This window comes from Sphaerodactylus townsendi, linkage group LG11, assembly GCF_021028975.2.
Source record: "Sphaerodactylus townsendi isolate TG3544 linkage group LG11, MPM_Stown_v2.3, whole genome shotgun sequence".
Taxonomy (NCBI): domain Eukaryota; kingdom Metazoa; phylum Chordata; class Lepidosauria; order Squamata; family Sphaerodactylidae; genus Sphaerodactylus; species Sphaerodactylus townsendi.
The window spans coordinates 46,761,719-46,778,887 of NC_059435.1; the positions used below are offsets into that span (position 1 = coordinate 46,761,719).

At 42.9% G+C, this 17,169-nt stretch overlaps 1 protein-coding gene across 3 annotated transcripts in view; it reads left to right on the forward strand.

Moving 5' to 3' along the window:
* The first annotated feature begins 369 nt into the window (after positions 1 to 369).
* Positions 370 to 17,169, forward strand: part of VWDE (von Willebrand factor D and EGF domains) — a 42,326-nt gene continuing 25,526 nt past the window's right edge. For all 3 annotated transcript variants that reach the window (XR_007245719.1, XM_048510395.1, XM_048510396.1), the window contains exons 1-8: positions 370 to 907; positions 3,580 to 3,758; positions 4,760 to 4,991; positions 9,506 to 9,571; positions 10,762 to 11,021; positions 11,350 to 11,439; positions 12,696 to 12,840; positions 13,120 to 13,334. Coding sequence is in view for 2 of the 3 variants with exons in the window: in XM_048510395.1 (XP_048366352.1) it covers positions 826 to 907; positions 3,580 to 3,758; positions 4,760 to 4,991; positions 9,506 to 9,571; positions 10,762 to 11,021; positions 11,350 to 11,439; positions 12,696 to 12,840; positions 13,120 to 13,334 (1,269 nt within the window). In the remaining variant the exon portion in view is untranslated. The remainder of the gene's footprint in view (positions 908 to 3,579; positions 3,759 to 4,759; positions 4,992 to 9,505; positions 9,572 to 10,761; positions 11,022 to 11,349; positions 11,440 to 12,695; positions 12,841 to 13,119; positions 13,335 to 17,169) is intronic.

Below are 17,169 nucleotides of genomic sequence, written 5' to 3' on the forward strand. Positions count from 1 at the left end.
AGATCAGGAAGACAGGCCGTCCAAGCCAAATGAAGGACTGCACTGACCGTTTGATTATTTGTTGTGATTGTTTTTCTCCCTTATAATGCCCGGTTAGTAGCTGGCCTTGTCACAACAAGGTTGTTCTCTATCTCGTGCAACTTTGGTAGTGTCTCAAACACACACACACCACATCACACCAACGTGCAGCTTTGGTAATGTCTCAAAACAACCCCCTCCCCTCCCATCACACAAACACACACACACGCTCTTCATTGTGGCTTCCAATGGCTAATCTTGGGAGGGATATTTTGCATAGGGCTAATCCTGCCTGGAGGCTCCAGAAATCACATGGCTCCTCCTGGTTCTTGCAAAGCATGCGATATACTCTGGAGAGAGAACATCCGCACCTGCAACTCCTCTGCATGGAAAGGTTATGAGATCTGCGGACTTCATGCCACCAGGGAGAAATCCAGCCGTACGCAGGTTCGATGATCTTCTAGAGAGACGCAGGGGCCCAGAAGGTCGGGTTGCTGCTTCTTCCCAGCTCTGCAGCTCCAGCTGTCGTTTCTGCGCGTCTTCTTCTTCTTCCAGGCTACCGGCCTGCAGGGAGAGGGCGCGCGAGACGGTCCCGGGACTTGAGACATTTTGCAACCGCAAGAACTTCACTGCACAGCGACGAGGGCAGCCCTTGGCGGAGCAGCTTTGCCGGAGGCTCTCTTGGGAAGGGGAGCCCGCTTGCAAACTGCCGGCTGGTGCAACAGCGCTCTCCAGTTGGCTTGCACTTGGAATTTAAGGGAGAAAAGTCCCAGAGTTAGGGAGGGACCCCTCCAGGGAAAGGAAACTATGAGCATTGCTCGCCCGCCGAGGCGTTTGCTCTCCTTTTGGATGGCACTGGTGTTCCTCAAGGGAGCGGTCTGCCAGCCAGGTAAGAGGAGGGAAGGGACCAGAAGCGGTGTGCGTCTTCGAAGCATCTTCAGAGTTAAAATGACGCAAGGGTGCATGCACAAAATTATGACGCTGTGAAGTCAAACGTAATATGTATATTGTTCGGTTGCGTGGACGATACAAGGCATACGTGATTAAGTTGTTGCCAACTTATTGCATTAGCAACCTTAAGACACTTGATTAAAATGAGAAAAAATGGATTTCCTGCCTCACGGTATGTTTTTAAAGTGAATTTCAGAACTGAATGATCTAAGGTAAAAGACGACGAAATGTAAAGGTTCAGCTAAAAGCATTTAGGAGTCAACCTGTGGCACTGTTTTCAGAAAAGGAGCCCTTCTGGTCAGTTGCAGCAAATGCAAAGCCAGAGGTCCCCTGAAAACAAGGCTGGAAGTTAGTCATAATTCATTTGAGGTCCATTGTTTCAAAGGGGCTAAGTGGCTCCTCATAAATAAATCCTTTTCCTTGGTAGGTGTGGTTAGGGTTGCAGCCCTTGGTTGTATCTAATTTTACTTTGGTTGGAGTCAGTAAATTGCTGTGGAAAAAAGATAAGCCTATATTGGTAATTAACATATATAAATGATTTTTGAGTTCTCAAAGGTATTTATATCTTGCATGCAATATCAGGAAATCAGAGTTTGAGGAGTGAGCTGGGGGTATGAAAAGAGTTCATAACCCAGGTGACCTTTGAACCTAGGACCTCCTACTTCACATCCCATAGCCTTCCCATTGTACTCCTTAGGTATGTTCATGAGTTTTTGTTGGCAGAAGGCTACTTTGATCAAGTAGCCCATCAGGGACGTCAATCTTATTGTAACTATGGGCACTTTTAGAACGTTGAGAATGAGGAGTGGGCATCAGTATAAAATGGCTACCACATTTGCAATCACAAAGCACCTGCCGTTAGGTGCTGTTTCCAAGGAAGCAGGAGATAAATGCAAGCAGGGATTATGCCTTTGCTTTGGAGAAGAAATCCTTGGTCGAACAGGTGATGGGGCCCAGGAAACCCACTGATAGGCACTATCTGATATTGGGGATCAAGGCCTTACACATCAGACAAGGAGAAAGCTTTGCACCTATAATTATTTTCCATTGTATACATTATGTCTCACAGAGGAGTAACGGAAGCCCTTATACTTCCCAACGTGCTGTTTTGTGGGCTCTTCCAGTTTTATAGTAAACATATTTCATCCCTCCTCCAGCTCAAATAACAAGACTAAGCATTCTTTGAACCACTGTAGGGCTTGTTAGTTTGTGCCTTTCTTGGCAGGACTTGAGCCCTGGTTGCTTTGAATTAACCAGTTCACATCAATGGGAGGCTTGATGTGTACTTCCAAATACACGCAACACATCTTTTATCTCACCTGGTGTTTGCACATTAGCAGGGCTGAGCATGTACATTCCACGTGTTAATGAGAGGTGTCAGGAAATCTGGCCTATCAATGGTTCCATAGTTAGTCTGAGAAACTGGTAATGAACAAGGACATAATATATTATTTATGGATTGTCTGTAATAATAACTTTCACAAGTGATCAGTCAGATGCACTGGAGAACCAAAGCCTTTCCCCGATGTTCTCTCATAGCACTGATATTTAGAGGTTAATGGGATATAGAGTCATCTTTAGTTCTGATGGCCACTGATGGACTTGTCTATCAAAAATATGCATCTTTTTAAGGCCATGCACACTAGTAGCCATTGCTGGGCATTACTGGAAGCTATTCAGTCAGTGATGTCTTGTCTGAGAACAGCTGTTTTTATTACTCTTTGAACAGTATTTTATAATGTGTGCATAGTTTATCCCACCATTGATAATATGGCCTGGTGATGCTTGTGGCTCATCATGTGTCAATCTCTTTTAAAATGGTATATTTCACTGCTTGAAGCACACCATCTTGCTCAGTACTGTTACATTAATTCAAGACTAATTCTGGAGGTGGAAAGGTCCTGTTCCATATTAATAGTTGTTTTTAAATTCTGCAGATCCATCTCTCTATGGAAAGTATAGCTTAAAATATATGACACTAGAAGGAACTTTCCTGGACAGTATAATATTACCGTTTCATGGGCTTGGAGTCTCAACAGCATGTGGTGTAATCTCTTTAGGAGCACTTAGCAAGGGTTTCTTCATTATTATCTCTTTTTGGTTGTGATCTGATTGGAAACTACCCAAAAGTAAACTGGTGAAACCATTCTGCTTCAAACAATACTGCTAATAACGCCTTCCCTAATGGTGCTATTTACTAACAATTGTTTTTGGCTGTTGGCCCTGAATCAGTACTGCTCCAAGATATTCCTCCAAAGTAGTAAACTACAGCATGAATTTTTAAAAGTCCTTTTGAGCACTTCTTTCCAGATTTGTGACCGTTCCCAGGCTGGGCTTTTTATATGTTAGGACCCTGAGTGACTTGTGAGCATTTTTACAGTCATGCACAGAACTTGGACAGATGATTGGTGACTGCAGTAAGTTTCTCAACTTTCTTCACACGTTTTAGTCTGGGCACCTCCCTACCAGATCTCTGATTTAGTTCTGACTGTTGGCATCAGTATTGTAGTGTCTTAACCTAATCCAATTAAAAGTATTTGAAACCCATCATGAACCATGAAAATATTTAGCTTGTTTATGTTAATACATTTAATATTTCTTCTCTTCTAGAATGCCAGCCTGGGGGTCATCAGATCCTTCATAGTCCATATAGAAGTGTTGCTTTTGATTCATCACGACTTCAGCAGTCGGCAATTCAAGACTTAATATGTGATCATTCATTGACAACGGGATGGTATCGCTTTGTAATTTTTGATAAACCGGCTAAAATGCCTACTAAGTGCGTGGAGGTATTGGGACATTCCATTTGACTTACAAGAAGTAATATGAGTTCAAAAAGTGGGAAGAGTCAGCAAAATTAAAAAGTCAACCAATGTGCTGAGTTTCTTTTTTTAAAAAAAATCTGGATTGGATGTAGTTCATAATTGCAACTCCTAGCCTGCCACATCTTGTCCCTTCTGCAAGGCTTGAAAACACGTGGTTGCATCCTGAATTTTGTTTGGATATTTCTGGTCTCAAGCAATGATAGAAAAATTACAAGTTGTTTTGGAATCTGTGTGACACACTGTAAATTTTAGGTGGTCACCATGTTGTATCAGAAATCACATATCTAAACTCCTTTGCATATTTATTTTTTATTTTTTATTTATTTCTTCAATTTCTATACCGCCCGATCCCCGAAGGGCTCCGGGCGGTGAACAACACAATTCAAAGAACATTAAGCAGGAGCAAATCATACACAATACACAAATACATAAGCTCCATCCTATTAATCATCAATAAAACATCCTAAAAACTCATATAAAACAGCAGATAACAATTAATAAATAAATAAACAAGCAAGAGGCGTCCAGAATACCCCAATTAAAACCTACCCCAAGAAGGGGGACGGCGGGCCCCTCAATATGAGGGGACCCTGATGTAACAACGCCAGGGCAAAAAGCAGGGCAAAGACTTGCCTTTACAAATATCTGCCCACATAATTTTTCCTCTTTTGTTCCTCTTAATAGTATTACTGGAAACTAAAAGGTAGCTGCTGCTACAACCCTATTAAAATTTATATTCATTTAATCTCAGAGTTGGAAAGGACCATCAAGGTCATCTAATCCAACCTCCTATCATTTCAGGTCATAGTGGGGTATAGTATGTTCTTGAAGATTAGTGCATCTCAGGCCAATGCTACCAAATATATTCAAAGTATTCTTTATTTCTCATAGTTTTTATCTGCCCTGGGTGATAAACTTTTTGTGGAAAATTGAACATTTTCTGTGTTTGCATTTGGTGGTAAAAGGTGAATCACTGTGGAACTCAAGCACCGGTCTGGTTGTCTCTGGGAGAGTCAGAATCCATGCCTCAATCTTGTGAAATCAAACACTTAACAGCCTGTGCAACTTGGCGGTTTTTCTTCAGCACTGCCGAAGACTGCTGCCTTTTCCGAATTCCTGTTAGCGTGAGGAACTGTGGAGATTTCTTCGTATACTTGCTCCAGCCTACCCAGGGATGCATGGGATATTGTGCAGAAGGTGAGAAAATGTATGTTGCTACATCACTAAACATCAATATATTTTGTTTTCCTATCAGTGTCTCTGACCATTTCGTCTCCTATCATATTTTGGTAAGCACTTCTACGGTTTTATGGAGAACTTTAGAAAGGCTGTGACAGTTTTAGTCACAAGGTAAGTCTTCTGTAGATCAACATTGGAAACATGAATTCTGTGAAACCACTTGATGAATATTAGTATCTTGACTACTTCCAAGGATCCTGGGATACCCATCTCCTTCAGACCCTTCCTCCGGACCTTCCACATTCCCCGACAGGTTCCTGGAGAGATTTACTGACCTCAGAATGGATAGGAGATGATGCAAGGTTCGCAGTTCTGAAGGACTGCAATGTTCCCATGACTGCAAGGTTCCCAGTTCTGAAGGAACCTTCCCAGCCCTTGCCCTTCTTGGCCTCTGTTCAAGAGTCTCATTTAAAGAAGATGCTCCATCTCCTCAAATCCCTCACCCACTCACTCACTCATCCTGGTATCTGTTGTGCTCTCTCTGCTCTTTTCCTTTTGAGCCCATCACCTGTTCCATCACCAGGTGTTTGTTGCTTTTCCCCACCTCCCTGCACTATCTTGTGTGACTCCACCTCCTTGCAAGTGGTTAGCAAGCTACCATTGAGCCACTCACCTGGGTTGTGCCTCCCACTCCTCCCCTGCAGACTGTGGGTCTTCCGTGGCTGGACCCAAAGCCCTGTGACTCCTTGGAAGTCTGTCGGCTTCTTTCCAACTGTTGTAGTTTGGGTAGGAGAGGGATATGCCTGCTCTGCATCAAGCCCACAGCTCCAAGCTTCACCTCTCTTCAGTTTTGTTGACATGAGCCATGGTCAGAGACAGGAAGTACACTTCCATGTGCTTTCATGAAAGCAGCGCACTTGCATGTTGCAAAACAGAGGATTATGAAATACCAGTGGATTTTAGTTGATGTAGAGAAAAGTGTAATCACTCCTATGGTCTGTCTCAGAAAAAAATGTTAATAGAATTGTATATTCCTCCTCCACAGAACTCAAGATGTTGGACCTTCTTTGTTGTAGAATACTCCGCCTGGTCCTAGTGTCTACCTAGTCTGGCTCTCCCCCATCCATTTGAAAGTTTGAAAGGAAAAATACATGCTCTTGTATCAAAGTACCATGTTCAGTAATGCACAAAATAATTGTTTTACAAAGACAATAGATGAAAATGAATGATAATTCTCCTACTTGTTTGAGACTCTAATGCACAAGTATACAATTTTCTTGATTGTTGTGCCTCAACTGACCATACCAACATCATTTTCTGAGACAGAGTATAGCAATTTTAGAAAGTCACACAAACCAAGCCATTGGATCTGATATGCGTTTGTTTGCACAATTACATTTGCTGTGTTCCAATTTTGAAAGCAATTCAGACAATTGTTGAAGAAATAATGAACAATCAGAGAGCTCACAAGTTGCTTTTTAATGTTTCTAATAGCAAATTAAAATGACTGAACAAAACACGTTACATTACATCAAAACTGCTGACTTGTTTACAAGAATCAGTTATTTTTGATATGCTAACTGGACTGGGAAGAAAAATATCTCTCAGTAAAGATTTACTTGCAATAAAAGATTTTAAATTACTTTTGTCTGTTTTAATTAAAATGAATGAAATAAACTCTATTATCAGCAAACGATATCAGTTATTTACCCCAAATAGTCCAGTGTATTAGGGTTTTTATTACTTACTATTTTACATGCCACATGCAGTTATTATTATTTAATGTATTTTTATTATATAAGAAAATGTGGATGGTGAAAAGTATAAATGTTTTTCATCATCCCATGCAACTTATTTGCGAAATTACTAAATGCATATAGGATAATTCACCATTTCTTTTTAGAGTGGAAATATTGAAAACATTTTATTGCTACATTAAACTGAAAGCCAAATCGCTGTCTTAAACTAAAAGTAATGAACTGTGTTTTTTTAAAAATACATTTAATTTAAAAGCTCGAGGCTGTTTAGTAAAGTCACAGCACTCTGAAAATTACAGCACTCCGCAATTCTCAGACTTCAGCAACTCAAGGACCCCGTTTTGATGAAGAGTTTTTAATGGCTTCCTGGCCATTCCCTTCTCTTTCACTGGCACACTCCACCCAATCTGTTTCCAAGTACATGTGGTAAGCCAGACTTCCTGTTGAGTCTTCCATCCTCTTGTATCCTCAGAACAGTATAGCGAGACCCTTATCAGCTACTCTTCAAAAACCAGTTTAAACAAAATGTTTGTATTGTCTGTACATGGCTTAAAAGGGCAGATTCCAGAAAGTACATGATGCTATAGAGTCACTGCTCAAAAGACTCCTGACCCAAGTTCTGGTCAGTCCTTCTGTACGAGCCTACAGTTGCCATGGGTTTAGAATGGCTGCTTAAGTTGGTGATATACCAGAAAGCTTTCTGCTGCATTATGCAGCAAATCATGTTGTGGTTTGTTAGGAGAAGATGCCAGTGTCTGTGACTGATTATGCACAAGGTGTCTGCTGTGCAGTGGGGGTGAGTGACCGCTGCAGCAAGCTTTCTTGTACAAATGTGTTTCCTCAAGTCCTGCTTTCACTTTCCATTCTGTCTGCGGCACATGACACCACTTTTAGAATGGTTGTATTTTGCTTCGCCGGCAGAGCAGGGAAGATTTGCCAGTGAGCACAGCTTTGCTAGACATCTTCCCTCCACCCACAGCCAGCCTACCTAGCTTCACCCTGCCGTCCGTACCTGCCCCCCCCCTCCATGTTGCCAGCTCTTCCCTGCTTCCTACTCTCGTCCTGGCATCTTTTGGTAGCCGGCAAGAGGAAGCCAAAAAAAAGCTCAATCACACTGGCTTACCTGAAACAAACCAACCTCTAAATTCCCATATTGTTACATGGATATCTTGATGTAATAATAATGGATATAATAATAATGCATAATGGGCTCCAGTTTTTGTCACCAGCCATGAGATCCAACTTTGAGATTTGGAACAGGTTTTGAATGTAGTTTTGGGAATGATCACAGAGATGCAAATATTCGAATAACTTGGTTTCCAGTTAAATTTGGGAAATCCATCATTCTCTCATATGTTTTCTAGGTATGGATGGCCATGCTCCCAGCAATTAAAACATGTGGCATGATATGGTAAACTTATTCTTGCAAGGGCACTATCATGCCATGCTTATGTTAGTTATATTGCAAATATCAGCCATGTAAAATTGCACCAAAGTAACAATAAGGCTTTTTTTCACCTGATACATTAAGACAATGATTATACCTTGTCTCACAAAAAGATAGAACCTCAGTGTTGAATTAATCTGCAGCCACTTCCTGAATATTCTTTATATTAAAAGGAGGTGGTAGCTATCTTATGGAACAAAGGAAAAAAATGGCAAAATTGGAAGGTTTGAGCTTTGAAAAACCAATGGGTGGAGAAGACCCCAAGCAGAATGCAGTTAAACTCACTGTGCTAGCCCAAGGCATTTCAGCAATGCAGGCGTTTTCAGCTGCAGCAGTCATTTTAATATCGGGACTTTTTGTCTACAGCTAAAGCCCACTACTTTCACTTCCTCCAAACAACACAGAATCACATTTTTATCTTTTGGTGGGACAGAGCATAGACTTTATGCTTTTATCCGCATGGTTCCGTATCCTACCAGTAGCTTTGAATCCCACAGTTGGAGGGTGACTGGTAATGACAAAAAGATGGCTGCTATCCAACTGCATGATGGGGAAAGAAAATGTACTTAGCCCAGTTTTTACGTGTGCAAACAAAAATACATGGACTGGAATAACATATGGCACCTATGAATAGTTTTTAACAAATTAAGGGGGTGTGTGGAACAATGGAATGTACAACAGATGGTTCACATGATTCTATATAATTTGTGTTTGACATAATATTACAATGCATGTCTTGTGATATGTCTTGCACATGTGGTAAAGATAGAGGGGTCACTTTAGCAGGCGCTTTCACTTAATGCAAGTACGGTAGATAGTGAGGAGACATTTTAATATCTCCGCTTGCGCAAGGACTGTCGTGTATGTGGACAACTTCCTTGGAAGCCAGCCTGTTAAGCTGGATCACAGAACTTTTGCCAGAGCAAAATATCACCTGTGCCATGTTAATTGCTGGCAGCCTTTTTTAGCATAAAGTTAAGCTTTGGCAACTCCAGGCTGAGAAATTCTTAAAGGGTAGATCTTGGGGAGGGCAGGCCGTGGGAGGGACCTATAATGTCATAGAGTCCTCCATCCAAAGCAGCCATTTTCTCCAAACAAACAGCTCTGTAGTCTGGAGATCTGTTGTAATTCCAGCAGATTGCCAGGCCCCACCTGGAGTTTGGCAACCATATCTTTAAGGTGTCATAGGTTTTTGTTACTATGTACTAATGATTGATGAACTGGAATTTACTAGAGAAGTAGTGTAACCCATAAATGTAATACTGATAATTAACTCCACAATGAAAATATTCCTGTTTCACTAATTTCAGGAATCTCTTTCTCTCTAGTGATTTCAGATGCAAAACCCCATAACTATCAATCTGGGGACCCTGGAACACAAACCATCTGTAACGGTAAGTATCTTGTGCTCGTGTCTTGTCAATATATTGTTTAGACAGATGACCCAGCGGATTCATTATGCAATGTGTTTAATTTCTTTCTCTAATTTTGAGCTTGGTAAAGTGAAAGATCTCGTCTTTCTAATTAGAAGATGTTAAATTGTCACTGTTCAGGTGAAGAGATGCACGCAACAGCTAAGTACCAAATGAAAACATTATTGCAACAAAAAGGAAAACTTGTGTAATGCTTCTGTTGCTCCACTGAACACTAGTTCATTTGTGATTTTTGGGTTTGTACCTATTCATTTTGAAATAATATTAAGCTTGGGAAAGAGGTCCCAAAATTGTGCATTATAAAGGAAGACTAAGGAAAAGGTATGGGTCAGACTGGGGTAACTTGCCCTTCCCGTATCTCCAAACCTGGATGGAAGTGTATGGCTTGGCTAGGCAGTGGCAAAGGCATGGAAATGAGAAGAGAATCTCAGTAGGTAGATTGCAGCTCATTGTGTAGCAGTGCATTTTTTGTCTTTGAATCTGTAGAGTTGGATGTTTCACCATTTAATGTAATTTTTTTTCAGTTTTGATATTACCTGTTGACCTTATTGGTGTGTACTCAGCTGCACTGTGGAATTTATTGTGTGCACAGGGGTTCTCATTCTTTAACTTTTTGTAACCATTAAGAATATTAGAGGTCCTCTGCTGGATCAAACTCTGGTCCTTCTAGTCCAGCATCCTGTTACACACAGTAGCTAGCTAGCCTGTTGCCCCAGAGAGCCAAACGGGACATAGAATCCTTTGGAGGATGCACCGGTAAGGGGAATCTGTCCAAAAATGTCTCCATTTCCAGTGGGGTCCAGATCAGTAACTCTTTCCTAAAATGTCATGATAACTTTTGGATATACTGATGGCTATTATGTCAAACGATTTAAGACTATTTGTTCTCAGTGGGATATAGACACAGCACTCTTCCTACAGCTGCATGTTCTGCTTCATCAAACCTGCATGGCTGTCAATTTAGCTGATATTTCTGAAATCCTGAAATGGTTTGCAGAAAATTAATTTATTTGTCTTGCTGCTTTTTGCTGGGATTTCCCAAAACCTTTCTCCTCTTACATTTTACCTTTTTGTTTTGTTTTAAATTGATTGTTTATATTTCTTAAAGGTCAATAACTAGACTCTCCACTCGTTTCCCCCTCTCTTATTAGGTAAATTTCCTTCTCCACAATTGTTACTTCCATCTCTACCTCCTTCAAGCATACCTGAAATTGTGGCAGAGTTAGTTGAAGACAGTGTTTTCTTAAGGTGCATCTTTGAAGTACCTACTACAAATACCTCTGTAGGCTTTGTTGTGGCTTGGTCCAGACTGTCTCCTGAAGGCATCAAAGAAGAATTGAGACAAGAGACAACAGTTCAGACATTCTCTGTTTTAGAACTGGATGGTATAAACCTCAGACTTGGAGACAGGGTATGTTTAAATATAATTCTACTGTGTATGTTTATGCAAATTGCTAATATTCTTTAGTTACCTTCTAATTACAAGTCTTAAAATTAATCTAACTGGGCAAAGAGCTGACATCAAGTGATAATGGCTGGGTGGAAACACCTTTGCATGCTATTCTTTTAGGTGACTGATCATCATGGTGCTGTAGGTGGTTGTTTGTTTCCCAGAATCTAACACCCTTACTTCCTGTGATTATAGTGTTGAGGTAGGACAGTTTTATATGTGTAGATGTGATATATATGTTTGTGCTCTGTTAAGCTTTTAACGCAGTATTCTCTTATTCTTCTCATAGATTTACTGCAGCAGTTCCTCCTTTTTCTTAGAGAAACCAGAAATTCAGAGCCCACTTGCTGAAAGCAAGGAATTTTTTGCAGGGATTAAGGTAGGTTTGAATCGTATTATCCCTGCGCTGAAAGATATGCAGTGGTTGTCTGTTTCTGGGCACAATCCAGTTTGCTGGTTCTTGTTTTTAAGGCCCTAAATGGTTGGGGGCTGGGTCATCTGCTGTCATCCAATCATATCCACCTGTTAAGATACTTTGCACAGAGGTGAGGCAGGTGGCATCCAGAGACAGGACTTTTTCAGTGTTGACTCCTATTAAATACTGTTCCTGTTAAGTTTCACCTGATGTCGACCGTATTTTTTTTAGAGTCCAGTCAAAATGTTTCTTTTTGGCTAAGCTTTGAAATTTTTTGATCTTTTAAAACTGTTTTTGAAGCGGACTTCTAGGAAGTAAGCTGGAGAGATAGAATATTTACATGAAAAAATGTGACTTTTATATATGTAATTTTCTGAAAATAATTTTTACATGCAAAAATACCCCAGAACCCAACCCTCGTTTGGGGATTCTTGGAAAAAAATCATTATTTATTTCTTTGGAGGGGGGAATCTCTTTAAGAAAATCACAGAAATTAGTGGTAAATGATTTATTTCTCCATCACAGTGTGCATTTATTTAGTAGGATATTTATTTTATTTGTATTAATTATAATCCGCCTTTCTTGATAGTACCTTATTGTTTTTTGGTCTTTCAAATCCTTTTAACATTGTTCAGAGAGTACTATTAAGAAGATACGTTTGGATTTATACCCCATCTTTTCCTCCTGTAAGGAGGTTCAAGGTGGCTTAAAAGCTCCTTTATCTTCCTCTCCCTGCCACAGACACCTTGTAAGGTAGGTGGGGCTGAGAGGCTCATTCCGCACATGCAGAATAATGCACTTTCAAACTGCTTTCAGTGCTCTTTGAAGCTGTGCAGAATGGCAAAATCCACTTGCAAACGGTTGTGAAAGTGGTTTGAAAACCCATTATTTTGCGTATGCGGAAGGGGCCAGAGAGTTCCAAAGAACTGTGACTAGCCCAAGGTCACCCAGCAGGAATGTAGGAGTGCAGAAACTCATCTGGTCCACCAGATAAGCTTCTGCCACTCAGGTGGACGAGTGGGGAATAAAACCCAGTTCTCCAGATTAGAATCCACCATCTCTTAACCACTACACCACGCTGGCTCTCAACCACCACCTACACTTAACCACTACACCACACTGTCTCTCACCACATTGTCACCATCAGAATATGCAGGTCTGATAGTGAATAATTCCATGTAGTTATTTTGCATTCTTAGCATACTCTTTTTGTATACCAGCTGCATCCTGAGGCATTTACTGTGTCTGAAGATGGAAAGCAGTACAGACTGACAGCAGAAAGCAACATTCCCATTCCTTGTCGTAAAGCAGGCCAGCTTGAAAATGACTGCAAAATTTCATTGAAATTAAGCATGTTGGAGGAAGGTAACAGTTGCTTTGAGTTTTTCTTTTAAACTTTTTAGTTTGACCATTTTATACTGACGGTGAGTTATATATACAATCCACTCTAAGATATCTTGGCACAGTAGATACGCTGTTGAGGTCTTGAAGAATCCAAGAACTAGTACAGCACTAGTAGAATGAAACAGGTATTTTCTCATCTTGAAACTGTCTTTGCTAAATATATTTGACATTCAGTAATGATAGAAGATGAAGCCTCGTGTAAGAAAAAAATCACTGATGGATTATTTTACTCTGGAACAGGTAATGATCAGCGGATCGTAAACTTGGTGCTTTCTTCTTGCCTTGTGGACCTCTTTCAGCAACCCTGCCACAATAAAACCTGTAGCCAGGCTACTGTTTATTTTGCTGCAGTGTCTGATTTCATTCAAGATGGAGACACAGTAACCAGGATTGTGGTGGACCCTATCATTAGTGACAGTTTTCTGTGGAACAATTACATGCCCGACAGCATTCAGGTAACAAACTCATTCTGTTTTATCTTTATTTTTAAAAAATGGTTCTCAGCCCAATGAGTCCAATGTAATTAGAAAGGCAAAACTCTATCTAGGATTGCACTGTCAGTCACCATTCTTTGTACATTTTAAAATAGTATTTGTTTTTACCATTTACATGACATTCTAATTGGTATAGTGTGTTACTATTATTAGTGCACTGGCCTGCATAGTAACTGTATGAGAAACATCACTATTTATCCGTTTTGGGAACTGATTTGGACCAAGCCTCACTATAATCTCACACGTTACCAAATTCTCATTAAAACAATAGGAAACAATAGGAAATTTTAATTTTGAAATGGGCTGCCAAAATCCAGGTTTTAAAAGAGGAGGGAGAGTTGGGGGCAGAAAACTCCCGACCGTTGCCCTGCCTGTCGAACAGGCCCGGAACAACTAAGAGGGAGTCGTGGGCCGGAGCCCACAGTCATCATCGCGCCGTCAGCAACTTTTATGCCGGGCATGATTAAAATTGAGCCCGGGGCTGCAGGAACAGCGGATACATTGAGCAGAGCCTGTTTCGCGGGCCCGGGGCCTCGCAGGATGCTTTGGTGACGAGGCAGAAGGCGGCTCCCACGTTTTTAATATCAACGCAACCAGCAGATGCCGGATGCTATGAGTTAGTGGCAGTAGCTCCAACTTTTTTAATATCAACGCAACCAACAGATGCCGGATGCTGTGAGTTAGTGGCAGTAGCTCCAACTTTTTTAATATCAACGCAGCCAGTGGGTGCTGGACTTTGTGAGTCAGTGGCAGTGGCTCCAACGCTTTGCTAATACCAGCGCATGGCCAGTAGATGCGGTTTTATGGAGTCAGTGGCGGTAAAACCAACATTTTTTTAATATCCGCGCATGGCCAGCAGATGCGGACTTTGTGAGTCAGTGGCAGTGGCTGCAACGTTTTTAATATCAATGCAGCCGGCAGATGCCGGATTCTGGGAATCAGCGGCGGTGGCTTTAACGTTTTTAACGTCAACGCATCCAGCAGATGCCGGATTGAGAGAGTCAGTGGCAGTGGCTCTCTCGCTGCTGTACTGTCTGTACTGTCTGTACTGTCTATACTGTTTGCTGGCACCTGTTTCCACCCTTTGGCCCTTGTTGGTGATATTTAACTTTCAGAGAACAATACCAGAGGGGTCCTATCTGGGTGGTGTGAGCCCCGGATTGGGACTCTCTGGTGAGGTTTATACCATCCTTAGGACCGCCAACAACCATCAGGGACCACTAGTGGACCACTAGTGGGTGCAAGGGTCGTGGACGGGGCTGGCACCTAAATGCAGATGCAGCCCATGTTGTGACCCTGGACTCTAGCTTTGCTACTGAGCACAATATTGCAGATATTACGTGAATTCTAACGAGAATATTTTGTATCCGGCTATGATATTGTGAAGATCTTCATGACCGGACAATTAGTTAGTTAAGTAAATTATGTGGGTAGATGTTATGTTTTTATCACTGCTGCCACTAGATTGATTGATAGGTGTTGACTGAATTGTTTAGCAACACAAACATTGCTATTGTTAGAGACAGTGGTGAATCCGAGTCCACTTCGGTGGAGAGTTTTCGCCGGGGAATAGGCAGGAAGGGTAGTAGGTAATGGGGGCCCCACCTGAGGGGTCACCAGGGATCCCGGTATTAATGGGGAGCCGGGTAGATATGATGATAGGCGGGGGCCATATGAGAGAAAGGTGGGGGAGAGGTAGATATGCTCGCTCACCTTCTGACCTCCGACCTATCCCGAGGAACGTGGGTGGTAGGGTTCAGAGAGACTCGGCAAGTCATTGGTGCTGATCAATGCAAGGTCCATAAATAATAAGACCACAGTTCTGCTCCGGGACTTTCGAGGGACCTGCAAGGTGGACCTGGCTTGTATCACCGAGACCTGGGTGCGTGAAGAAGGAGACCCGTGTCCCTTGGCCAGGTCACGCAGCCAGGTTTCGCGTGTCCGCACCAGTCGCGAACGAGGGCCGGGGAAATTGGCGTGGCAATGTTCATCCGTGATGCCATCCCCTTTAGGGCAGCCCCTGTCCCGGAGATCGATGGTCTAGAGTGTGTAGGCCTGGAGTGGTTGGCCCAGGAGAGGTTGGCTGTTCTCCTAGTGTACCCGGTCGCCCTAAGCGCACCGGGAGATAATACTGCCACGGCTGCTGGAGGTGGTGGCGGACTGAAGCGTTAGGTTCCCCAGGCTTATTGTCCTGGGGGACTTCAACGTATCCATGTGTTCCTCGCCCTTCCTGCAACTCGCGGACCTGGTGTCATCCATGGCTGACACTGGGCCTCTCCTTGGTAAATTCTGGCCCCACTCATGAGGCCGGACACACATTGGACTTGGTCTTCGGATTGAGGGTTAATATGGTCATATCCTCTATTGATAGAGTGCCATGAATCTGACCATTATGCCCTGAAGGTTGGGATGGATGTGCCGCATAACTACCCCTGTCAAGCTGGCAACGGGCGTATTTTTTATCGCCAGCGAGGAGACTTATGGATCCTATTGGTTTCCTGAATGCTCTGCGGGACTCATGAACCCACCGGCACCCTTGATGAGCTGGTGGGAGACTGGAATTCCCGTCTCTGAGATGCCATCGAGGAGATTACACCAGCGTCCTCTACGCCCCCGCTTACTGACTATTGCCCCTTGTTATACCGAGGAGCCTCGCCATATGAAGCGGGAACTTAGACGACTAGAGCGAGTGTGGAGGAAAGTTCGTGACGAGGCGACACGAACATCTTATAGGATGTTTATGAAGGCCTATGAGATGGCGACGAAGGAGGCGAAGAGAGTTTTCTTCTCCTCCTCCCTGGCGTCTACTAGCTCCCGCCCGGCACAATTGTTTCGTATTGATGACCGGTCTTTGACCTCACTGTCTGAGGGGTCTACAAGCTGTCAATTGGCTATTATCTGTGAGGCATTTATGAGCTTTTTTGCAGACAAAGTCATGTAATACGGCTCATGAATTACCTGCCACCTTAGAGACAATAATAAGAACTGGAGGCTCCCCTTGCGCGTCTTCTGGCCCACTTGTTTGGCCCGGATTCTCCCTGCTCTCGGAGGCAGCTGTTGACAGGGCCCTGGCTGCTGTTAGACCTACTACCTGTCCTCTGGATCGGTGCCCCTCCTGGCTTGTTAAAAGCGTGCGAGGCGGAGATTCGACCCCACCTGTTGAATATCATCAATAGCTCCCTCGAGGCAAGGAGTTTTTCCTGGTGGGTTGAAGGAGGCAATTAGTCCTTCCACTCTTAAAAAGACCATCGTTAGATCCTGGAGATCTGGCCAATTACCGCCCCGTTTCGAATCTGTAGTTTCTGGGAAAGGTAATTGAAAGAGTGGTGTTGGAGCAGCTTCGGGGTTTCCTGGAGGACACATCGGCTTTTGATCCCGCTGATCCGGTTTCCGTGCTGGGTATGGGGCCGAGAGACTGTTCTCGTCGCCGTCTGGAATCAGCTCCGCTTACAACTAGACCGAGGCGGATCGGCGCTGCTGGTTTTGTTGGATCTAACCGCTGGCGTTTGATGTAGTCCGATCATGACCTTTTGACCCGCAGCCTGGCGGCTTCCGGAGTGCGAGGCACTGTCCTTAAATGGAATTGCCTCGTTTCTCCGGGACCGGACCACAACAAGTGTGAGTAATGAGGATCAAGCGTCCCGGAGGTGCTGCACTTCATTGCGGGGTACCTCAGGGAGCGCTATTGTCCCCGCTATTATTTAACATCTATATCGCGACCCCTTGCTCAGTTGATGTGGAGCTTTTAGACTGACGTGTCACCAATATGCTGATGACACTCAGCTCATTCTTGTCG